Genomic DNA, 24823 nt, shown 5'->3' on the forward strand with positions numbered 1-24823 from the left:
GGACACTGAGGTTATTGATTGGGAAGGGCAGGAGAAGGTTGGGGTGCAAGAGGGGCTAGCCCTCACTGCCGACCCAGTAAAGCCCTATTGGCTCAGGGATGCCTCAGAAAGGGTCATTGGTCTGCCCTCGACGTGCTCTGCCTCCAGCTGGACTGACACTGTTTTGAGGACAAGGAGAAGCAGGCCTGGAGGGAGCCCCACCAGCCCGGCCATATTTCCCAGGGGCAACGCTCTCCCAAGCTAGAACTTTGACCCCTTAGAACAATGCCTAACACATAGGGAGCACTCAACATTTATTGAATAAATGAATGAGTTACATCCGGGGCAAAAATAGAATCAGCTTTAATGAGGAAATTGTCCACTATATACTGTGGTGAGTTGAGCGCTCCCATCTTGCCTCCTACCCCAGATCCATATGGAACAAGCTTTGAGCTGTCGAGCTGAATCTGACAGCCCCCCGTTGTCACAAAGATTTGTGGCTTGGAAAGGAATTTCCCCAGGTTCTCGGTGTTTTCACCAAGTGACATCCAGATTCATTTAACAGACCTCAAAAAGAAAACCAGATACTGACGTACGTTTAAAGGATAAGTCATTGTTCCTGTTTGTTGCTCAACTGGTGGGAAGTTGAGTTAGAAGAGGTTATTTGGGGTTCCCATTCTGAATGAGCTACTTTTTCTTGAATTCAGCCTGTCTGGGAATTTTTTGTTTCTCAAATGCATAAAGGATTGTCACCCTGATTTAGGGGGAGATGAAGCAAAATTCCCGTTACTTTAAATGAACATGCATTGAAAAGGTAACCCCCTAAAGATCCAATTGGAGGTTTCTGTTTCTACAGTCCCCGTAGGACCCCATGCACCCTCTGGTGATCGGCCCACATCAACATCCCCACTACAGGCCTCACCCCCTCTCTTCCACTGGCCACCTCAGGACTCAGACAGAACACGTACTCACCCCTGCGATTCTTTTCCCCACGGGTCCTAAACCTGCTCCGTGGTCAACTCCAAACCTGCATCTTCCAGTCTTCTCTGCATTTCTCCTTTTCTACCCACATCCTACCCCAGTCCTCACCTGCCCTACCTCCATCTTCATGCCCTGCTCTAAATTATCCTTCAAATCTTACCAGATTAAGTTCTCCAAAATCGAATCTCTTACACTGTCATGGCACTTTGCTCAAGAACCTAGTGATTTCCTGCTGTCCAAAAAAAAAAAATAAACAAACCTCAACTCCCACACAGTCCCCAAGACGCTCTTACATCTGTCCCACCTGCCTTTCCAATCTCATCTTGCACCACTATCCAATCTAAGACTCTTTTTTAGGTTTTGACCTAAATTGATGGCCTTCCATGTGTTCACATGTTGACTCCTTCAGAAGAGATCAGTCTTTCCATAATTCATTTATCACGTGCTAAGCCCTAGGGTTAGCAGGGGTATAATCAGGTCTGCGCCTTCAGGTCAAGGAGATGTACAGTCGTGCTACAAGGTCAGCCCCTGTCCCACACCTTCAATTAGCACCCCCTTCTCACCTCCTTCCTGCACACTGGCTTCTTCTCTGTCCCCAGAGCCTGGGCATTTGCTGTGCCAGTCTGGAAAGCTCTTCCTCCAGGTTATCTATCCAGTTTTCTCCCTTTCCCTCAGGTCTCCCACCAAGGCCTTTCTTGGCCTCTATTTAAAACTACACCCTCATCCCCTTCCCAGGTTTCTTCTATAAGAATTGATGCCATCTGAGATACCACATATTGTACTTGTTCACTTACTGTTCCCCCTCCCACTTGCACCTGGAACCCTGCCTGGATCACACTGAATTTTTTCAAATGTATTGTGCGCTGAGGTTGGACACAAACATTGGTGAGTAACAGCCTAGGAGAGGAATCCCTGACCCCAGCCAGGGGGATGGGATGGGGATTTCCTAGTGGGGATGCTTCCCAGGTTTAATTGGTGTCACTCATTGGCCAGACCAATCCACAAATTTCCTTGGGTAAGGGGGAAAGTGAGTCATTCAGGGCAAACCTCTCAGCCTTACAAGACACGCATCCTGCCAGTTGGCCCACCTGCAGTGCCTGTAGCAGGTTGAAGGCTGCCACTGTATGGCCTTCTCTGAACCCCCAGCATAGGACACAGGCCGAATGGATGAATCATAACGGTGGGTCAGATACCTCTCCCTACAGGCAACCTGCCCTTTGAAATCCAGCTCAACTGTCTCCAACCTCAGCTGGTCACGTACCCCTAAAATGTGTACGTGAATTTCTAAATTATATACCACAGATGGAAACACCTCAGTCAAATATCGGCAATTTAATGTGGTTCAACTTAAAACATGTCAAACTGTGCTATGGAATACTGTTTGTTTTTTTTTTGTGGCTGTGTCGGGTCTTAGTTGCAGCACACGGGATCTTAGATGAGGTGTGCGGGCTCAGTAGTGGCAGCGCGCGTGCTTAGTTGCCCTGCGGCATGTGGGATCTTAGTTCCCCAACCAGGGATTGAACCCGTGTCCCCTGCATTGGAAGGAGGATTCTTAACCACTGGACCACCAGGGAAGTCCCTGGGATACATTTTTTAAAACATAAAAAAGAATGTGTTAAACTATATACCAATAAATATGTGAAAAAGATACTCAACATTACTAATCATCAGGGAAATGCAAATCAAAACCACAACGAGGTATATCACCTCACACCTGTCAGGACGACTATTATCAAAAAGACCACAAATAACAAGTGTCGGTGAGGATATGGAGAAATTAGAACCCTTGTGCACTGTTGGTGGGAATGTAAAATGGTGCAGCCACTGTGTAAAACAGTATAGAGATTCCTCAAAAAAATGAAACACAGGGAATTCCCTGGCAGTCCAGTGGTTAGGACTTGAGCTTTCACTGTTGTGGGCTGGAGTTCAATCCCTGGTCGGGGGAAACTAAGATCCTGCAAGCCAAGGCGCGGCCAAAAATAAATAAATAAACAAACACAATTACCATGGTCCAGCAATCCCACTTCTGGATGTATACCCAAAAGAATTGAAAGCAGGGTCCTGGAGAGACATAGAAGCATTACTCACAATAACCAAGAGGGAGAAGTAACCCAAATGTCTGGATGGATGAATGAACAAAAGGTGTCATATACATACAAATGAATTATTATTTAGCCTTAAAATGGAAGGAAATTCTGACACATACTACAACCTTGGGGACAAACTCTGAGGACATTATGTTAAGTGAAATAAGCCAGACACGAAAAGGCAAATACTGTAGGATTCCACCTACATGAGGTACCTAATCAAATTCATAAAAACAGAAAGAACGGTAGTTGCCGTTGGAAGGAGGAGGGAATGAGGAGCTATTGTTTAATGAGTATAGAGTTTCAGTTTCGCAAAATAATACAGTTCTGGAGACAGGTTGCACAACATTGTGAATATGTTTAACACTACTTAACTCTACCCTTAAAAATGGCTAAGATGGTAAATTTTATATTGTGTATTTTATATTTAAAACTAAAAAAAGTTTTTAAACATAAAGTAAGTATATACCTTCAAAGAGAAAGAAGTTTAATAAACTTGTGCTCTATACTAGGGCAGTTATAAAATTTTCAAAAATAAACTATAGTGGGAAGCAGCCAAAAAGCACAGGGAGATCAGCTCGGTGCTTTGTGACCATCTAGAGGGGTGGGATAGGGAGGGTGGCAGGGAGACGCAAGAGGAAGGAGATATGGGGATATATGCATATGTATAGCTGATTCACTTTGTTATAAAGCAGAAACTAAGACACCATTGTAAAGCAATTATACTCCAATAAAGATGTTATAAAAAATAAAGGAAAAAAAATAATAAACTATAAATTCTGTAGTATTTTCTTGCTACATCCCAAAGCATCATCTTGAAAGCCGCCCACCTCAAAGGTCAAAGCAGCCAGCAAGACTCAGCACCCCAGCATCACCACCATCCCTCCCCCAAGCCACCCTCCCACCCTAGCTGAAGAATTCAAAGAAAAGCCCACTTCACCCACTTTCCAATTGAGTTTTTTTCCAGGTTTTACAACAAAGCTGATTTTAAACCCAGTACATCTCCCCACTGCTAGCAGTTCCATCCTTCCTCAACCCACAGACCAAAGAACCAAAGCTACTTCTCAACTGTGAGTGTGGCGTCAGCTACGGACGTTTAAGGAAACTAGAACAAAGTCCTGGAGCCAGGCGAGGCGTGGTCAGTGACTCAGCCAGCTCCCAGAGCAATCTGCGGCCCTGCTTTTGCAGTTGCATGGTTTTAGTGTCTCTCCCTTCCTGGCCCTGCTGCTTTACTCAGACTCACGTGAAATCCAAGCATCACGGGGAACGGTGAGAGCCCGGAACCTCTGAGTTGTCCTCAGCAGCCTGTGCCCCACCTGCTGGAACAGCCACGAGGACAGTCCTGTCTGGGTCAAAGCCACTCAACCTGAGGGTGTGTTCAGGTGTTACCCGGAAAGCCCAACACTGATCCTTAAAGAAAACACAGCCAGTCCGGCTTACTAGGCGCCAGGCACTGGGCCAAGCACTCAGCACTTCATCCTCCTAACAACCCTGTGAGGTAGGTGGTGTTATTATCCCCATTTTACAGATGAGGGAACAGACTCAAGAGTGAAGTCACACACTTGCCTAAGTCTCAAAGCTATTGAGTAGTGAACAAAGATGGGGCTCAAAGGTTCTGTGTGACCTGAGCTCCGGGTTACCCCAATACCCCCAAACTGTCCCTTAGGAAACAAGGAAAGAGGGGTAGGGGATGAATCCTGACACAGAACATTTTTAGAAATCTGGAGAAAACCCAGCCACCAGTGATTGGGGGCACCCACCCGAGTGCAACAGCTGCACAGCTGTCAATGCCCGGCCCGGCCCCAGCGGACCCGCCCTCTGCTCCCCTACAGACCCATGGCCTTGCTCTCAATAAATAAAGATCCCTGTGGGCAATTCTGCACAGAGGTCCCAGAATTCAAACCGCTGTCTTGTCTCTCAGACTTTTGCTTAAGAGAGCCTAGCGTTGGGTGGGCAGGAGGAATGCCTGACTTGGGTCAAAATACATATGCGAGTCTCCACCCAAAGCTCATCTGCCTTCCCTCCTCCCAGAATAGTGCCTGGTGACTTCTGGTGGCAAGTGAAGACCCAGCTCCCCACGAGCTGAGGTCTCTGCTATTCCATTGTAGCCTGGCAGCTCCTACGATGGCTACAACCAGGGTTCCAGTCCTGAGAGAAAGGGACAAAATGACCCTTGAGTGACCTTAACTCTGTAGCTTCAGGGAGTAGTTATTCTCCTGAAAATGACTGTGGAGGAAGAGGTAGATGGTGACAACAGGAAGAGAGCTTTACCCCAGGTCACTGGGGCAAGACAAGGGAATTCTTGAATAGGGACACCCACCCCACCCACCCCCAAGGAGGGAGAGATCATCCCTTTAGACAGCACAGCCTGGGGGTGGGGAGTCTGCTGGCGCATCCCCTACTCCTGCTAGGCTCAAGCAGCTAGCCCACCTGCCATTTTCATGGTGCCTATAAAGTGCCATCAGCAAAACCACAGAATCGGGGACTGTGCTGTGGGCAGATGGTCCCAACACTTTAGGCCCTGGGGGACACTGGTGGCATCCGGCCCCAGCCACTCTCCTGGTCCCCGCTCTCCAGTGGAGCTTCCCCTCCCTCACTCCGTTCTGCCCAGTGCCTCTCCTGTTCCTCTGCTGGTGCCCTGGGCCAGGTCCTCCGGCCAGTACTGGTCCTCCATATACTGCTCCATGTCTGTGCTGCTGTCGGGCTCTCTGTCCTCAGGGTGGGGTTGGAGGCTGCTGGCCTCCTGCTGTTCCCACTGCACCTCCACCAGCCGGTAGAGCTCCATGGCCGTCACGGCGTCTTCCACCGATGAGTGCCCGTGCTGGCCCACCTGCGGACGAGAGCCCACGCATCACTGCCTGTAGCCCTGGTGGGAGCCCAGCGGCCCGGGCTGGATCCTGGCCCAGAGATGCATACTCTCAGAATGCGGGTGTATAGCCTGGTACAGCGAGAAGGGCATGGGTCCTAGTCACACAGACAAGCGCTAGAATCCCAGCTGTACCACAAGCCTAGCTTCTTGAAGTCTGTTTCCTCAAATAGAAAACCCGGTTAAAAATCCCGGCTTCAGGGCTTCCCTGGTGGCACAGTGGTTAAGAATCCGCCTGCTAACACAGGGGACAGGGGTTCAAGCCCTGGTCAGGGAAGATTCCCACATGCTGCGAAGTAACTAAGCCCATGCGCCACAACTACTGAGCCTGAGCTCTAGATCCCGCGAGCCACAACTACTGAGCCTGCGTCCAGCAACGAAGACCCAATGCAGCCTAAAATAAATAAATAAAATAAGTAACTTTATTAAAAAAAAAAAATCCCTGCTTCAAAGCCTTGAGGAGCAGATGGAATTATGAATGTGAAGCACAGCAGGAGCAAGAGTGATCAGCTGCCCCTGACCGAAGGCTGCAGGAGATGGGGTTCTACATGCAAGCGTGGGGACAGAGCCAGGAACTGGGTGGGAGACAGATCTGAAAGACAGCAGCCCGGGAGGGTGTGGCTGGCTGTCACAAAGCACTGGGGAAGGAGGGCGACGGAGAGAAAAAACCCAGGGCTGTGTGGACATGCGGGAGCCCCAGGACTGGGACTGGCAGGCTGGAGGCACAGCCCACGGCCTGTCTGTGGCCAGGCCAGCATGGAGGCCAGGCCTTTTAATCCCCCAGCCCCCCTGCACCACCACGCACCTGGATTTTCTTGTGCAGCAGCTGCAGGGCCAGGTCCTTAAGAGAGACGCGGGTCCGGGCGTGGAGGCTGGGCTGGCTGAGGAGGCTGGGGACATAAGTGGTGTCCCGGGTCTGGCCCCGAGGGTGGATGTACTTGAGGGCCTGGAAGTCATTGTGCAGGGCGTGCCCCACCAACACCTTGCCCTTCAGGAGCTTGAGGATCTGTGAACAGAGGAGGAGTCGGGAAGGCCCCACTGTCAGGTGGGCACAAGACACATCCTGACACCCTGACCAGTGGGTGTGGGGACCCCTCTGGAGTGAGGCAGCGCAGAGGGGTGACCACGGGCTCCACTGTCAACCAAGTTGCCCCGAGCTTGAATCCAGACCCTCTACTCACTACTTGCTATAATCAGGGGGCCGTTTAAGCTTCCCCCACATCTGCAAAACAGGAAAGTTGGCGACGGCATTGGTGGGGTGGTAGTGAGCATTAAGGGGCTCTTGGATGGGTAAGTGACCCCATACAAGCACTCTTTCCTGCCGGCACAGGCTCTTCTCTCTCAGCCCGGAAGACCTCGCCAGCCCCCCAGCACCCCCCACCCCCATCAACTCCTCTCATGGCAGGTCTCAGCTTACACATCAGCAGGCCTCCCCCAACGCCATCAGGACCCCCGCTGTTCTCTCCTTCGGGGGATTCACCACATTTTCTAAGCACACATTCAGCTCCGCGTGGCCTGTCCGGCTGCCCTCCACTGTGAGCTCATGGTAACACGCAGGAACCATGTCTGCCTGGACTAGTGATGCTCTGTGCCAGCTCAGCACACAGGAGGGTGTCAGGGTGAAGTCCCAGAACTGTGCCAGGCAGTGGAGACATATCACCAACGGCAGCTTTTACAGCATTAATGGAACGGTCCTTATCTTCAGGATTCTATCCCTTTGCCCCTCTGCTGTACAGGACTCCCGCTTCTCACCCTCGAAACATGCTCTCTGGCTCAGCTCTCACCAGCTACACAATGCGCGCCTCTCTTTCCTGCCTCCCGCCGTCCTCAGGCCCTAGGGAGGACATGTCCAGGGCCACGGGCATCTCCTTATCACCCGCCACCAGCCTCCCACAGCTGCCTCTGCTGGTGATGCATGGTTTATCGCTAAACTCAGCCTTCACGGCATATGGATAAGGTGCATTTAGACTTTAGTGGTAGGGACGGGCCACCCCACTCTAGTCACCACCCCCTCATAACACACACACACCCCAACACAAGCCACGTGGTGGGAAGGCACCCAGCACACTCCACACTGGCTCCGAGTCCAGGCAGATCCAATGTGGTCCAGCTCTTGGCAGGCTGAGGGAAGCAACAGGGAGCTGGAGGGTTCACCACCTACCTCCCTTCCTGCTGCTTCTATTCCTGATCAACCTGCTTGATAAATAACCTTTTGAAAGAAATCCTTAGGGTGTATCTTATGTGAAAAAGGAAGACACAAGATGACTTATATTAGTATTTCCTAAATGCACCTCATCCCAAGAATAAACCAGAAATGTTAAGTAGTTCTGCTACAACGCTTGGTTTGAAAATGCAAAATGTTCCAACACGGTTGATATATTAGGATGTGACTTGAGAATAATGCAAATTTCGCCCTTGAGAAACAGAAGGGCGAAAGTGAATGCAGAAACATCACCTAGCTGAGCAGAGCCACTGGGGAATCCAGAAAGCACCCACGCCTTTCAAGTCTACCAGCCAGCACAGTTCACCAGTGTGCTGCCCGCACCTGGCTTCCCACTTCCTGACTTCAGGTAATTCTCTCAACCCCTCCCACAGTGCGAGCCGCCACCCCCCTGACACCCACTTCCCCGAGCGCTCCAGGTCTTTTCAAGGCAGAGTGCTGTACTTACGCATTTCTCAACCACTCAATCTATGCAAAACTGTGCTCCCACTGTTATTAGGTTTCTATCTTTTTATTTTTGGGGTGTCATTAATGAAGTTTTTTGGGCATTGTGTCCCTAACCCCTTTTCCCCATCAGCTCTGGGGTTTTTATCGTGCAAGTTTACACAGTATGACGGTTTTTAGGAACACACACCTCAGAGTCCTCCCAAGGCCTAGAGACCTGCAGGATCAGAATCTCTATGGAGGGATCTGAGGACAAGGATCCAAGATCATTAATAAGGATTAAGGTGTTTCCTATGCTCGAGGATGTTTGGGAATTCCTGGCATGTCAGTGTGGTCCCAACACTAATTTTTTTCAAAGCAATGAAAAACTAACATTAAAAAAATACCAAAACATTTAACACCTGAAGGTGACAGCACTGTGAGCCTTACAAATTTTAGGCAGACACATAGTGCTTTCATAACAGAAAAGAAGCTGTTTCGCATCTTACAGTTGGCGCGGCCTCTCCATAAACACTATCACGTGGGACACCCCAGCACCCCTTCCACGCAGGTAGGGCAGGATTTCTATTCACCCTTTTCTATGGAGAGGAAACCCACTGTTTGGAGAAGTTAAGTAACTTCCCAATGGTCTCTCGCTTCTAGTGGCTAAGTGTTGACTCAGGCCCGGGGCTGCTCTTCCCAGCCCATCACACTGCCCCCAAGCCCCCAGCCCTGCCCTCACCTCTTTCTGGGCCACCTGGAAGGGGATGGCCTTGCGCATGTGCTGCCTGGTGATGCCGCTCCAGCGAGTACGGTAGTCCACGATGGGCATCTCAGGCTGGATGTACTTGTCGTAGAGGACCTCGCCGTGGTAACTCACCACGGAGCAGCGGGCCAGCTCACTCACCCGCCCTCGCGGTCCTGTGCCCACCATCTCACAGTCGATAGCCACGCACTTGCTGGGCAAGGGCCCAGCAGATTCTCTGGGGGTGGGCTTTCTGCTGCCTTGGGCACCTCCAGATTCAGCCCTTGGACGTTGCCTCACACTGCTGGCGGCTTCGGTGCCTGGGGAGGATCCTGGCTCCGGGGGTGTGTTCCGCAACCCATACTCCTGCAGCAAGGCCTTCCGGGCCATAAACCGCTGGTGCTGTCGGCTCTTCCTCTTGTGTTTCCTCCGAAGCACATCCTTGGCATTCAGGCTGGCCAGGGAAGGGCACAGGCACTGGGCAGACTCAGAAGCTTCCCGGGCCACCATCCCAATCAGCTCACCGCTCAGGGCAAGGGAGGTCTGGGAGGTAATCTGCCTACAGGGCAGCAGCCTGGGGAGAGAACACATAGGGCAGAGGGGCTGGGTGAGGAGTGTCCCAGGCCAGCCCTGCCCCTCCCTCTCTCTTCTTCCCTCCCTGCAGTGCTCTCCTGCCAGGCTGCCCCAGAGCCCTACACTTTGTCTCAGCATCCCAGGTGGACTCAAGGACCTATGTTAATAATAATTGCACTCATACAATCGATACCACCTGCAAAACCACTGTTTTAAGTACTTTACATGGAATCACTCAATCTTCCCAACAACTTGAACAAAGCATTATTATCCTCATATTACAGGTACAAAAGCTGAGGCATAGAGGTTAAGTAACTTGCCTGATTAATACATAGACAAAGGCTGATGTGAACCCAGAATCCATGCTCTCAACCTCCAAGCCATAGCTTACCTCCAATACCATTAGCATCAAAACATTTTAGAGGTATGGCTATGAGAAAATAAAGGTTACAGAAATGGCATATATATGATATCCTATTTAAAAAAAAAAAAACAAAACAAAAACTTTATGAAATGTGAACGCAAGACCCACAGCAAAACCTGTAGAAAATATTTCACAGGAAGGCCACAATAGTTGTATTTTTGGTATGTGTTAACTAAAATGATGTAATCTATTAAATGCCTTTCTTCTAATTCATTCATCACAACACTGTCTACAAACATTTAAATACAGTTGGACATGTAGTTTAATCACTGAAGCCTACAGGCACTGGTGTGCTGGTTAACCAGCTCAACTCTAAAAGAGAAACAGAAAAAGCCCTGACCTATAGTGCTGCGGGTTCCTGTGGTACCTCCCACAAGCTCTCCATCCCTGAACGCTGGGTTGTAAAGAGATGCTGTCACACACCACTGCCACAGGAAATATTTGTTGTTCACATGGGTTTGCAAATCCCATGCAATAAGGCCGGCATCTTCCCAACAGTGAAGGATGTAGCCTGGAAAACCTCATCTTGTTTGCTGTACTAAGTCAGCCGGTATGTTTTGAACACACCAGAAAACCAGCGCTTTGAAGTAGACAGAGCAGGGGCTAACTCAGCTCTGTATAAGTTACCTAACCATTGAACTTCAGGTTCTTTGCGTGTAAAATGGCCCTGCTACCCTTCCCTTGTGAAGAGAAAAAGGCACAATCCATGTGTGCTAGGATCTGCATATATTTTTTAAAATTATGCTTTATTTTTTAAATTCTATTGAAGTATAGTTTATTTACAATGTTGTTAATTTCTGCTGTACAGCAAAGGGACTCAGTTACACGTATATATACATTCTTTTTCACAGTCTTTTCCATTATGGTTTATCACAGGAAATTGAATATAGTTCCCGGTGCTATACAGTAGGACCTTGTTTATCCATGCTATACAAAATAGTTTGCATCTACTAATCCCAAACTCCCAATCCTTCCCTCCCCCACCCTATTATTAAGAATACTAATTATTAGTCATTTGGTTCATTAATCTGTCTTTAGTCAAGACTATATACCTTGATGTAGCCTTTAAAATCTTTATAGGTGACCAATTTTAATTGCATCTGTATTCATGAAAATGCTATTTCCTAGTACATCTGGATAAAATTTAGCTGCTCATCCTTAACTCCTGAATCAACTATTCTTAATAGGAACAAAGGGATTTTCTGTGGAGTCAGGAGTGTCATGTCCCAAGTTTCCCTTGGTTAGTGTATATTTGAATTGTGGCCAAATCCCCATTAAACTGTATATATTATATGCTCCCTGCATATATATATATATATATATATATATATATTTTAAAGGACTTTATCTTTTTATTGTTTGCCTTTTATTTATTTATTTATTTTGGCTGAGCGGCATGTGGGATCTCAGTTCCCCAACCAGGGATCGAACCCGTACACCCTGCATTGGAAGCACGGAATCTTAACCACTGGACTGCCAGGGAAGTCCCTTTTGCCTTTTTAATAATTTGCTTTTTTATTTTATTTTATTTATTCATTCATTCACTCATTTTTGGTCACGTGGCTTACGGGATCTTAGTTCCCCAACCAGGGATTGAATCCGGGCCATCCATCCATCCATTCATTCATTTATGGCCACCCGGCTTGCGGGATCTTCGTTCCCCAACCAGGGATTGAACCCAGGCCAAGGTAGTGGAAGCGCCGAGTCCTAACCACTGGACCACAGGGGAATTCCCTCCTGGCATGTATTATATGCTCCCTTTCCCCCAGAGGTGAAGACCCCTGCTCATGGTTGGTAACCAGTTCTTCCCAGGCCAGAGCTGCCTCAGCCTGGACTCCCAACCCACAGGCCTTCCTCCTGCCTCCCTTCCCACTCACATCCCTCCTACCCTTTCTACATCCTCCAGGAAGCCCTTCTGGAACAATCCTCCGGGTTGCACAGGCCAATGTCACACTGAGGCCTCTGGGTTCCCAACTGTGGCAAGAGCTGGGCAGAGAGTTACAAAGAAAGATCCTGGACTCCAAGAGTTGAGTCTCACTGCAGAGACAGAAACGGAGCAGAAGGCGTATGAAGGGCTGCGTGAGAAGTGCCAGGGAAGCAGGACAGGCTGAAGAGGTTAAGTCTGCGTGAACGTGGAACAGTAGCCCTCCAGGTAGAAGGGAGAGGAATCAGTGGACATGTTAGGGGCAAAGGCCTGAAAAAAGTACCCCAGGGCTGAGGAAGAGGGGCCCACCTTCAGCCTGATGCCATTTGGGCGTAAGGCACAAGGTAGGCCTGGCTGGAGGAACTGCCCCTGTCCGCTTTTTACCACTCCACCTTCTGCCTGCACTCTGGGAAGCCCACCACACTCTGGTGGCTTTTTCTACCCCAAGGTGGTGTCCCTATACTGGTCTCGGCGGGTCAAGCGAGGGAGCCCCAAAGGCACCTAGGGAGGTCACTGAAATATGGCACAGTAGCCCTGACCCCGGACAATTTACAGTCTAACTGGGGAGCAAAGAAGTTCACGCCTCTCTGCTCTGGCAGCACAATCAGAGAATTTACTGCACTCTTCAAAGTCAACAGTTACATACAGCCTACCTCAGAGCACTATGAAGGCAGGTAGAGAGCTTTGTTTGTCTCTGTCCCTTCCCCTACAGCCAGCCTGGAACCTGGCATGGAGCGGATCCTCTCCAGAAGCTGACACCAGGCCTGCTATCTGCCAGACTGTGGGGACTACAGAGCTGGAAGTGACCACATCCTCAGGGAACTCTGGTTTGGTTGGAAGAGAGATAGTCAGGAACTTACAAGAGTATGCTCAGGATGGGAGCAATGGACAAAGGACCCATGCCTGAGTCACCAGGCCAGGTATTTAAAAAGCAGAATCGCTAGGTTAGAAAAGCCCTAGCAGTGGAGGGGACACCTTGAAGGGTTTCAGAAAGGTCTACCAGGGAGCCCAGGAAGGGAAGGGCATCCAGACAGGAAAAAAACACAGACACAAAGTCCAGGAGGCAAAGCACATCCATTGTGGGAAAGCAAGGAGTTTGGTGCAGCAATTGGAAAGCAAGGAGGTAAGGGGAGAGGAGATGGGTGCAGTGTGGACAGTGAGAAAGAACTGTTCCTGGAGAGTGGTAAAAGTTTGGGCTTAATCCAGAGGTGGATGGGAACCAATCTCCCTAGAGTTTTAGCGTGAGGGGGATCACAACTGCCATATAGGAAGAGGCCTGGAGAACATACGAATCTGAGCAATAGCAGAGGCTAAGAGAAATGGGAGGGGAGATGAACTGCCATTTGGTGATGCCTGGGCCAGGGGGAGGCACGGTGACCCATCCTGACTTTTCCTCCCTCTGCTTGCTTAACCCTTCCCCAAGAAGTCTTCTCCTTTTTAAAAGGGCTCTTAACTGTAATCAACTTCCTCATATTGACAAGTCACATATTAAGGCTGACAAATACAGAACCTCAATTTGTCTCAGCCCAGTAATGGGGAGGCCTTAGACAGAGACCCACTAATAACTGACTTTTGTAGGGGAGGAGGGCCATTTCCCTTCTCTGAGATGGCTAAGGACCGTACAGGTCAGGAGCTGAGGCCAGGACAAGGGTCGGTGGCCTCCCTAACACTGTTGGCAAGGTTTCAAAGAAGCCAGAAATTAGGATCCCTGAGAAAAAAGGTCTCTGTGGCCCTGGCCCTGTGCTGCAAGAGATGAAAGCAGTTCTCTACATGCCCTGACCTAGCTGACACGTCAGAACCAACAATTAATCATCAAGGGGACACCTTCCTCATCCTGGGCTCCCACATGGAGCTCAGGGTAGCTCAGGAGAAGTTTTGCTCAAATAAAAGTATTTCAGTGAGGCAAACAAATCTCTCTCCAACCCAGAACCAGCACTTTGAATCAGCAGTCACCAGGCCTTTGGGCAAAGGCCCAAAGGAACCTCGAAGTCAGAATTCCCAGTGGCCTCAGGGCCACCAACCTGCTGGCTGATCAGGAAGGTGGGCAGTTCTAGACCCTGCTTTGGCCCTAAAGAGCTATATCAACTGGACCAAGGCACTGTCTCCTAACTTAAAACGAGGGTTTATGAAATCCAGCACTGAACTAGGTTAGGGGCTTCCCCAACCTAGTCTGTTTAAACGTCTGTTTAAAAGGCTGATTTCCAGGCCTACTCTCCACACCTTCGTAACTGCCATTTGGGGAAACGGGGCCTGGAATCTGTATTTCAAAGAGTGCGCGGCCTCATCCCCTTGCCATGATACTAATAATCTCCCTAATTTGAGAAAAGCTGGCTCGATAAGATCCCCTGTGCTACTAAAAAGTTCACAAGACGAGAGCAGTCAGAGGAGAGCCCTGCACGATCTCCCCCGGCGCCGGCGTTCCGAGGAGTGACGTGTGGGAGCCCGGCCTCACCCAGGGAAGGACTGAGGCATTGGTCACTCACTGGTCGCGGCGGCCGGGCAGACGCCCACCAGGCCGAGTCCCATCGCCCAGCGCCGCCCACTCAGGCCCGAGAACCCCGAGCAGGGCGGGATGGGGGCCAGGCGGCGCCCGGGGCCAGGCCTGCACTTTGGGGAGCCCGGGAGCCGGGCCGGGCCGGCCCGCCCGGGCGTCCCCCGCCACAAGCCGGGGGCGGACACACCGCGCGGGGCCCTGCGGCCGGGGACACGTCGCGCCAGCCTACCCGACCCTGCGATCCCCAGCATGGTCCCCGAAATCACCTGAAAGCCCAGTGAGTCTTCTCACGGCAGCACGTGGCGTCCGGAGAACCTGCAGCTCCAACACGCCCGGGCAAGCCCTGCTCCGGCCGCCAGCCTGTTGGCTTGCTGAACCGCAGCGCCCGCCTAAGACCTCTTCTGATTGGCCGGGAGCCTGGCTCGCTGCGGGTTGGCGCTTGGGAGCGTAAGGGGCGGGGACTCCTAGAGGGGTGCGGTTTGTGCCCAAGGCTGGCCCAGCCCGCGGGAAATTTTCAAGTGGTTGGAGGGGATCGTGGCCTCCTATCGCCCACTTCTGCTCCCAATTTTGTCCAATCCATCCCGCTCCCTGGGTCGGGATGTGGGCTCCTATGAGCTCCGTGCCACTAAAGGCAGGCTGACTTACAGAGTACACACCCACATTTGCAGAATAGGAATAACTCCTACCTCCTAGGGTGTCGAGGGGTTTCGGTGAAATAATATACACGATGGCCACTAAAAAAAAGATTTTTAAAAGTCAGGTTTGCTCCTTCGGCGCTACTTTTTCAGTTATCCTTTTGCGATACTTTATTCATAAGTAATAAGTTCCTACTATGGGCTTGGCATTGGGATACACAGAATAAGAACAATCGCTGGGGACTCTAGTTGTTCATAGTTTGGCGCAGTAGCAGAGGTTAACAGATAACAGTGCAACGTGAATAATAAAAAACAATAACAATGAGTTTGCATTTATTATGTGAGCATTAACAGAGTGCCAGGCAATACACCCCTTTAATCTGACGAACCCTTTGAGATGTGTACTATTATTTCTGTTTTACGATTAAGGAAATTGACATTTCAAGAAATTAAGGGAAAACAGCGAGGGTCCAAACAAAGACCAACGCAGTCAGATTCCTTCTAGCTCCATTGTGCAAGCAGCAGTGGCATCGCAAATGTACTCAGAAGGCCAGGGGTACATGTTCCAAAAATTGGCTATTTCTGACCAGGCTACAGATTTGAGGGAAGCAGGACAAAGGAGAAGGCCACTAGAGGGATAAGGCTTTCTACTCAGATTCCTGAAGGCTTGGGGGAGCTGGAAGGAATTCAAGCCAGAGCTGGTTCACCAGCAGATTTGCGTTTGGGGAAGCTCACTCTGGTTGCAGTAGGAAAGGAATGGACCAGGCCTGGAGAAAGAGGCATGGGTGTTGGGGTGGTTGTGGACATTCAGGTGGGATAAGATCCTGGTGGCCAGAGTGGTAGAGAGGATAAAGATCTTGGGACAGATTCCAGAGCTCCTTCGGAGGCAACATTGAGACGACAGAGAGCAGAAGGAAAGGGGATGCAGAGTAGCTGTTTTCAGACATGGAGACTCTGTCAGAGGCAACTCTCGGGGCAAGGAGGATTTTAAGAGAGTCAGTAACCAGATCCTCAACTCCCATGGGACTACACCTGGGAATGGACCTGGAGTCCTTGGAGTCCAGCTTCCCTCTCCCTTTTTATAACCAGCTGTCTCCCACTTTACAAAGGAAAGTCACACACACACATTCTAAATCTTGCTCTGTGGCATTACCCTGGGAAATAAAAGTAGTCTTGGGGAAGAAGAAAAATAATGATAGGGATTGAGTAGGATAATTAAATAGTCAGCTTAGAAACCCCATTAGGGGATTGTAGATAGGGAACTTTAGGAGGCTTTGGGAGACCACAGTAAGATTAATGATCACTCAAGAAAGCAGGTTTACTTAACCACAAAACCAAGCAGGCTTGCCTAGCCACAAAACCATGTGACAGAAGCACGAGACATGCCCCCAAACAATAAAACAATGGTGGCATGAGACCCACATCCTGCCCAGTGAGCTCAGTATGGAAAGGTGCTCATTGTACAGTGACCTGAAATAATTTTTAAAGTCCTGGCTTGACCATGTAGGGACAAAAAACTCCCCTGCCCAACCTGGACGAGGAGTTGATGATGGAAGCATGACGTCTACTCAAGAATGAAGAAGAGGTGCTTCCCTGGTGGCACAGTGGTTGAGAGTCCGCCTGCCGATGCAGGGGACACGGGTTCGTGCCCTGGTCCGGGAAGATTCCACATGCCGCCGCAGAGCGGCTGGGCCCGTGAGCCATGGCCGCTGAGCCTGTGCGTCCGGAGCCTGTGCTCCACAACTGGAGAGGCCACAACAGTGAGAGGCCTGCGTACCGCAAAAAAAAAAAAAAAAAAAAGAATGAAGAAGCAAGTGGTCTTTTCCCCCTCCCCCCTTTCCCTTTGATTATAAATCTAAGTTCCCACTAAGTTCTCGGGCGTAGCACCCTCTTGCCTGTCCACTTGTAAGCCTCACAAACATCCCATTCTAATAAATCACTTCTTATCTATCACTTTGCCTCTCGCTGAATTCTTTCTGCGCTGAGACATAAAGGACCAGGCTTTTCAGAACTCACCTGAAATGACACCTATCAGTTTCAATAAGATTGCTCGAAATATGGGTTATTATTGAGGACTGGGCAAGAAACCCTTCTACAAGTCTGGTGGGTTTCTGATTCTTTGCTTTCGCTATTATCCGAGGAGGATTTAATCATGTTGCCAGCTAATGGGTCATTAAAAAAATTTTTTTGAGGCTACATAATTAACAGAAATGAAAAGAGCTGACATTGTCAGAGAAAACTCCATCCACTTCTATCTCCTTTTTATGTGAATAATGTTTTTATCAGTGTTTACATCCATAAAAACAAAACAGAAGGCCCAACTCTTTCCCATTCTTGCAAAAAGTGATATTCATCCCCAGATTTATAAACTTAATGAAAAATAACTGGCTCCATCTATCTCCTAAAGAGACGTGTTTCCAATGGCATTTCTAATTAAGACTCACTTTTTATGTGTAAAGATTATTGCTCATATAATGAAATGCTGTATATTTATCATTTGCTCACTTGTAATAGAAATAATAGCAACAATGTCTCAATCCAGGAAAAAAAATAACACGTGGAACCTCATGGGTCACAGGACATTTTTCTAGAGTTAACAAGTTCAAATTGATATACATAATTTTGTGACATTAAAGTATGATCAGGTTCTCCAGAAAATATTGCCAAGCATGAAAATAGATTATGCTAGGATAAATCTCCATAGTGGAAGTTGAATGGAAGTGTAAGTTGAAGAAGAAAAAAGAATGTTGCATGTAATAAAAAACAAATCTAGATTTAGGAAGGAGAGACTTTATTTGAAAGGATTAGGGGGGTGGGTGTTTGGGAGGGGATATTTATTGCAATAGAGAAAATGCTCTACTAGTTCTCAAGGGTAGGCAAAAAGGGTTTTCCTTTATAGGGAGGAGTAAAGGGGGCTAGAAAGAACAGGATATGGAGATGGCAGTGACCAGATCCCAGATCCTATTAGGTAAGTAAATTGATATTAGATATGGAGATTGTTTTACCCTAAGGCCAGCCTATTCCCTGGAGGGGTCATTAAGGAGGGATTGTAAACTGGCTCTGGCTGAGGGTGGGCCATAGTTCAGGGACCTAGGGGAAGAAAAGAAGCTTAACCAAAGTTTGGTTAATGAGTGTTTTATTCCAATTGATCCATGGGTCCAGCAGTTCAGCTAATCATCAATGAGGCAAAGAATGGTAATTTGGAGTGTCCGTGCCAGGACTCGTCATAGGTAAACAATGGGGAAATCCTGGAGTCTTTTCACAGTCATATGGGGCAGGATGTTTCTTTGCAGTAACTAGTTGCTGGAACACAAAAGGATGGGAGATATTTCTTCACCATTGCTGCTTTCCAGGAGCATAGGACTCATAAAATTTAACATTGACGGTAAGAGTTTTTTCATGTATTTTTAAAATGGTTAATGTTAGTATCAAATTGCTCTGATATGTGTCCACTACATTCATTTACAGACACATTTTTTAAAAAGATGTCAATATTTACGATACATCATTTGTAACTACCACAACTTACGATAGAAAATATTATCAAGCAAAAAAGTTGAAGGTCCACAAGTATACAATATGGATGGCCCAATACTGGCATCTTGACTGTGAATGGCAGTACCTCCAATCCCAACCTTTAGGGACTTCACCTTCCCATTCCTGTAATGAAACTATCTCCTCCTTCCACAAAGACTGGGGCTCCTCTATAACAGACCCTTTTGAGTTGGAGCTTGGTGGGGGAAAGCCCATGATCCAAGCCCTGCCCCCAGGGACCCCACCCTATCCCCCCCAACCCTGTCAATCCAGAAGCACTTGAGACATCGGACTTGACCTGTGTTTTGTGCTTACAAATCATTATGCCACACTCGAAGCACCATTCTGCCTTCCTTGCATGCATGCTTTGAGGACTATTTGGGATGCTATGGGGATTCCCATGTTGCTGGAGCAGGTGCAGACCTGAAGGCGGGTGTCGATCTGGCCATTTTTTGTAGCAGCGATTCTCTAAGTGTGGTCCTAAACCAGCAGCCTAGGCGTCACTTGGAAATTTGTTGGACCCACTGACTCAGAAATTCAGGGGTGGGTGTGGCCCAGCGATCTGTGCTTTAACAAGCAGATTAACAGCTTCCTCATGCATGCTCAAGTTTAAAATCCGATGTGTTAGAGGGTATGAAGCGGACACAACCTGGGAGCCAATGTAAATAACTTATGTTATTCAAGCACATTCCCGCTTTACTAGCACTCTTGATCCAACAGTGACTTTGAACCTACCTGGACACAGCCTGTCATCAAGACAATTACAGTATTTTATACCTTCTCCCAACTCCTGAGATTTTCCAGGATTTTTAGAACCATGTCAAGTCTCATATGACTGACTTTTTGTGGAAAACTGGCAAGATTTGACCCAGGGGAATTTTATTCTCCACCGTTAACTTTTTCCATTCTACACTACAATTTCTTCACATATAAAATTAATCTGTAATTATTGCTCAATCTTGACTGAACATTAAAATTGCTTGCGGAGCTTTAAAAAATATTGACACTTGGGTGACACCCCAAGATTCTGATGTAACAGGTCTGCAATGTGACCTGAATATGGAGATTTTTAAAGCTTATCAGGTGATTCTAGCTTGCAGCCAAGATTGAGACTGGGCGCTAAGGCGCAGCTACCTACAAGATCCATCAGAGGGCGCTGCCTCCCCACTCATCCCTGGAAACGCGCCCGCAGATGGGGCTGCTGGCTGCATAAACCCGGGCGATGTAGTTGAGGTAAGGGGACTCCAGATGCCTGATCCTTGGATCACCAACCATTTTGTGTTCTGAGACTCCTAGAAAGTTACTTTAAGAAGTAGTAAGCTGTCTATTTTGCCGAGTGACTTAGAGGTAAATCATACAACCTAAGTCTTGGTTTCTGCATTTTTAAAACAGAGATGTGTGGGGAGGGAAGAGGAGGGGGGTGGGGGCGGGGACACTTGGTCTATAATCATTCTTTAAATATATATTGAGCCTCCTGAAGTGGACAAGATACTGATCTGGGGAAGGGAAGGATAAACGTTTAAATGGGATAAAACTTCTATGCGATGTGGGAGACTAATAGAGAGATGGTGGTTCTCATTTGTTGCTACTTCAGGGAAGGGGACTTGTGGGTACCCCAGATCCTGGAAAAGAAAAACTATGAAAGAGGAGGCAAAAGAGACTACTGTTGAGTATTTACATATGCCATTATATATTATTGGCACGTCTCTTGATTAATTAACATATAACCTAGCAAGGTAGACGTGATCAATTCCATTTTACAATTAAAGAATCTGAGGCTCAGAGATGTTAAGTGACTGCCTCAATGTCACACAGCTAGTAAGTGGTGCAGCCAGGATTGGAACTGGGGTGTGTCTGACTTTGAAGCCAGGACTCCCTCCCCACCCCCCAGGGAGTACCTTGCTCCCTCTATTTTGTACCTTGCTACATATCAGCAGGGGCACTCTCGTCCATCTCTCAAATCAGGAGTGCACCCCACTACCCTCTCTAGATGCTTGTTTCGCTGAGGCAGGATCTCTCTCCCTTCTGTCTCCATAGCAGCCCTGGATACTGAGGACTGCCTGGGAGAGATTTGACTCCCCTCCTCCCCTGTTCCCCACCTCTGCCCCCTTCTGCCCAATCCAGGCCCCTTTCCTCCAGTGAAGGGCAGGCACCTGCTGACACCAATTTGCAGCCTTCTCAAGTGTGAATGAGATTTCTAATAGGACTGGCTGCCCACTGGTTTCAGGCAGGATTGGAGTAAAGAGAATTTAAGAGGCAGGAAATGGAGAAGGAGAGAGCCAGTTTGGAGGAGCTGAGACACTGACAGCAGCAGCCTCTGGGTGGAAGTGAAGGACTGATTGGTTCAGAGAGGTTAAGTGTCTTGCCAAAGGTCACACAGCTGGCAAGTGGCAGAGGCAGGGTGAGCTCAACAATGGTTGCATTTTTAGGGTTACCTAAAGGAGTACAACTCCCAACCCAATTTAAATTGGTAAGATGTGTTAGTGTTCTAAAACAAACAAACAAACACTTTCCCAGTCTTTTTTTTGCCTCCCGAGGCTGCTGACCAACACTTCCTTTCTCTGGCCCAAGGGCCCCAGGAGTGCCTCCTTCTCCAGGGTGGAGGAGGAGGGTGGGAATATACTTAGAAAGGACTGGGGAGGGCATTTGAGTTTGCTGCTTGAAAAATTTGTCCCACTGAGAGTCTCACCATTGGAACTTGGTGACCATCTGAGGGTAAGTTGCCCCCTACACGGAGGCATGGACAAAGGATGGGAAATGGTTTGTATGATCACTGCTTCTGCCATAGTGGGGGACTGGTTTCCAGGCTCAGATGTGGGACTGGGCTTTCTCACCTCAGTTTTCCCTTGGCGACACCTCTGGGCCCAGCAGCACGGAGGCAGATTCTGGGGCCAAGAAGAAGTTCTATATACACAAGTCCACTCTCTCCTCCCTGGGGTAGGCAAGGTGAGGTCCGGGCCGGCCAGGGTCAGGCGTGTCCTCCAGGTGGCTGCCAGGGCACCAACATCGCAGGCACCCTGGTCATAAGTACATGCCGCTTTGTGCCTGCACACGCTCTGGCTCTCTCCTGCCAGAGACAACTAGACGCCTGGGCCCCTGCGGGGGGATTCTCTCTCCCTGCCCTTGTCAGTGATGTGGAAGCAGCTCGCCGCTCCCGGAGGACTGAGACCCTGTCCATCCCTCCCACCCTCATGCTTCTCCGCACCCCACCACACACACACACACACACACACACACACTCACACACACTGTAGTCTGTCCTTGTTTCTGGAAGAGTCCGCCTGAGGTGTGCTGCCCAAGGTGGTGCTCAGGGTAGTTTCCAGAGGTGCTTTCTAGGAGACAGAGAAGGCACAGAAAGAACACACGGAGAAAGAGCCACAAAGGGCGCGGCCCCCCCCCCCCCCCCCCCCCCCCGCTGCGGCGGCCGGCACCATGCGGCAGACTGGGACTTGTTGTTGAGCGCAGGGAGACAACAACAAAATCACTAGTCTTCCAGACGGGGCTGGCTGGTCCACGGCCGCACCCGCCGCTCGGGCCAGGCGTTCAGCCAGCCCGACACTCCCGCCGGGCCAGCTTGTGTCCCCGCCCCCACCCCCAAGGTCACCTCCTCCCACCAGCCCACCACCCCTCCCCCACCCCAGAGTTCTCCGGAGCCTCTGATGGAGATGGGGAGATGAGGGGGTGGGGGGGGTGGGGGGGTGGGGAGGGGATTGTTTTATTATTTTCTTTTTCTTTGGAGTGTTTCATTTTCTCTAATGAACGTATTTCCTTTAATAATAGGGGGATCTTATTTTTAAAGGGAGACAGCGGGCGGCTCATTTCTCTACCTTTTTCTGGGAATCACAAAGCGCTGTACTATCACGGAGAAGGGAAAAGCGAAGAGCTCCAGGTCACGGTGACCCCTCTCTACCAGCCTCCCCCTTCCCATCTCCGCCCTAGTCCACGGTGAAGGCCCAGGGTGACAATCCACCCAGTGCTTACTGAACCACGGCTCCGAATGAAGTGGGGATGGGGGCTGGGCCTAGCAGAATAGGCAGGAGAGGAAAAGGGACACCGGTTGTGGGCCTGCGCCCCCGCCTCCACCCAGCCAGTCCCGGCACTGGGCTCCGGGCTGAATTTCCCCAGGCCTGGGCACTGATGGAAGAGAGGCCAGGCCCCCGGTGCCTGGCCGGCCTCTAATTGTGCTGCCAGGGCATATCCGCTTCATAATTAGCAAAAGCCACAGTATCCTGGCGGCTCAGAGAGCACGGCCCTAATTGTATTTCTGCAGCAGCTGAAGGGTAATTACCCTTCCCTTTTGGTGCTGCTTTTAATTCTTTCTCTCTCTCTCTTTTTTTTGTTTGCGGTACGCGGGCCTCTCACTGTTGTGGCCTCTCACTGTTGTGGCCTCTCCCGCTGCGGAGCACAGGCCCCGGATGCGCAGGCTCAGCGGCCATGGCTCACGGGCCCAGCCGCTCCACGGCATGTGGGATCCTCCGGGACCGGGGCACGAACCCGCGTCCCCTGCATCGGCAGGCGGACTCTCAACCACTGCTCCACCAGGGAAGCCCAATTCTTTCTCTTTTTAATTACAACTCTTCCTCTGTAGCCCAGCCCGCCATCCTTGGGCTTGTTCTGTGCACCCGGAGTGGGGAAGGGCTGGCCCAGAGAAACTGAAGGTTAGAGGGGGGACATGGAGAAGACTGGCAGAACCGAGCTCGGAGGCCCAGCCCCCCAGCTCTCAGCTGGATGTAAGAGAGGGGTATCCCTCCCCAGGAGGTTAAGACCCCCCCCATCTCTCTACTCCCTAGTGAGGTGCTAACTCTCCAACTCCAAGCTGCAGGGAGCTGAGGACTCCCACCCCCCAGCTAACCCATCAAAGAAGAAAGAGGGACTTGTTGCCTTTAATTTTTTGTAAAATGATAATGATAATAATAATAGGGACTTCCCTGGCGGTTCGGTGGTTAAGACTCTGCACTTCCATTGCAGGGTGTGTGGGTTCAATCCCTGGTCAGGGAACTAAGATCCTGTACACTGCGTGGTGAAGTCAAAAAATTAAAAGAAAAAAACCAAAAAAACCCGTGTCTCTTTGGCACTGTTGAGAGAGGACTAGTTCATCATCCTTGGTGTATAGTTTCAGAGACAAGGGCCTGAGTGCTAATATCAGAAGGCAAGCCTAACCAAGGTGCAAGGTGTTCACCAGAGGGGCTAGAGCCCTAGGTATTCCCAGGAAACACAGGCCTTTCTCAGTGAGCTCTCAGGTAAACTTCAGGTGGTAATAGATAAGCTAATAGGTATTACAAAAAGAGTTTGGAGAGACTCCTGACAGCCCTCTGTACACTGCCATGCAGGACTGTCCAATCCAGCCCATGTGAGCAACCTGGCCCTAGAGCCACCAAGTGGCTGTCCTGCTATCAGCTCACCACGAGAGCAGGGACTGTTTTGCTGATGACTATTTTCCAGTGCCCAGCACAGTGCCTGGCTCATAACATACAAAACTGATTGGCAAAGAGGCAAAGTTCAGAAATGCCATTTTCATTGGCTTTTCCCTTGCAGGACCAATAAAGATGGACTTGAGCCTGACAGTGGCCCCAGTTTTCTAAAATTTTTTAACTCTGGGTTCTGTCTGGGTTGGGGGAGGATGCAAGAAGTGAAAGAGGCTGCTCTAGCCTCAGAGAAATGTACCTTGAAAAATAACCTGCCCTTGAGCCCACCAACTCCCTCTCCCCACTTCTAGTTTCTTTCCTCTGAATTTAGAGCCATCCCCTTAGCAACGCTTGTTTCCATGGTTTCCTCTGTGACAAAGATCCCAAACCCCTCCTCTCTTTTTCCTTCAGACAGTAAGGGTGATAGGGATCCTCAGTGTGGCCACTTCCATGTAACCATGGAAACAATTAACGGAGCCTTCATTTATCTTTTGTGAAGACAGCTAGGGAGTAGAAGCTTTTGGAAGAGATG

General features: G+C 49.5%; 1 protein-coding gene across 2 annotated transcripts; it reads right to left on the reverse strand.

Annotated features, from left to right (window-relative positions):
• Positions 1-318: 318 nt before the first annotated feature.
• On the reverse strand, positions 319-15090 carry AEN (apoptosis enhancing nuclease). Of its 2 annotated transcripts, XM_022563434.3 has the most exons (4): positions 14984-15090; positions 9300-9876; positions 6719-6919; positions 319-5877 (listed from the first exon to the last, which is right to left on the reverse strand). In XM_022563434.3, exons 2-4 carry the CDS (start codon positions 9810-9812, stop codon positions 5641-5643), a joined length of 951 nt encoding a protein of 316 aa, XP_022419142.1. In that variant the 5' UTR covers positions 9813-9876; positions 14984-15090; the 3' UTR covers positions 319-5640. The 2 variants fall into 2 exon arrangements, with proteins under 2 accessions (XP_022419142.1, XP_089762944.1); XM_089906818.1 differs by lacking the exon at positions 14984-15090 and having other exon boundaries at positions 9300-14977.
• Positions 15091-24823: the final 9733 nt, after the last annotated feature.

The sequence above is a fragment of the Delphinapterus leucas genome, chromosome 2 (assembly GCF_059928025.1).
Source record: "Delphinapterus leucas isolate spDelLeu-1000000601 "Yukka" chromosome 2, BTC_Dleu_Yukka2, whole genome shotgun sequence".
NCBI lineage: Eukaryota > Metazoa > Chordata > Mammalia > Artiodactyla > Monodontidae > Delphinapterus > Delphinapterus leucas.

Excerpts from the sequence above, each read along its gene's own strand:
- AEN (XM_089906818.1), bottom strand. The coding sequence starts at position 10,013 with ATGCTGAGACAAAGTGTAGGGCTCTGGGGCAGCCTGGCAGGAGAGCAC. Across the intron at positions 6,920-9,299 it reads TCCAGGTGGCCCAGAAAGAG|ATCCTCAAGCTCCTGAAGGG; the intron begins GTGAGGGCAGGG and ends CTCTGTTCACAG. Across the intron at positions 5,878-6,718 it reads TGCTGCACAAGAAAATCCAG|GTGGGCCAGCACGGGCACTC; the intron begins GTGCGTGGTGGT and ends TCTCGTCCGCAG.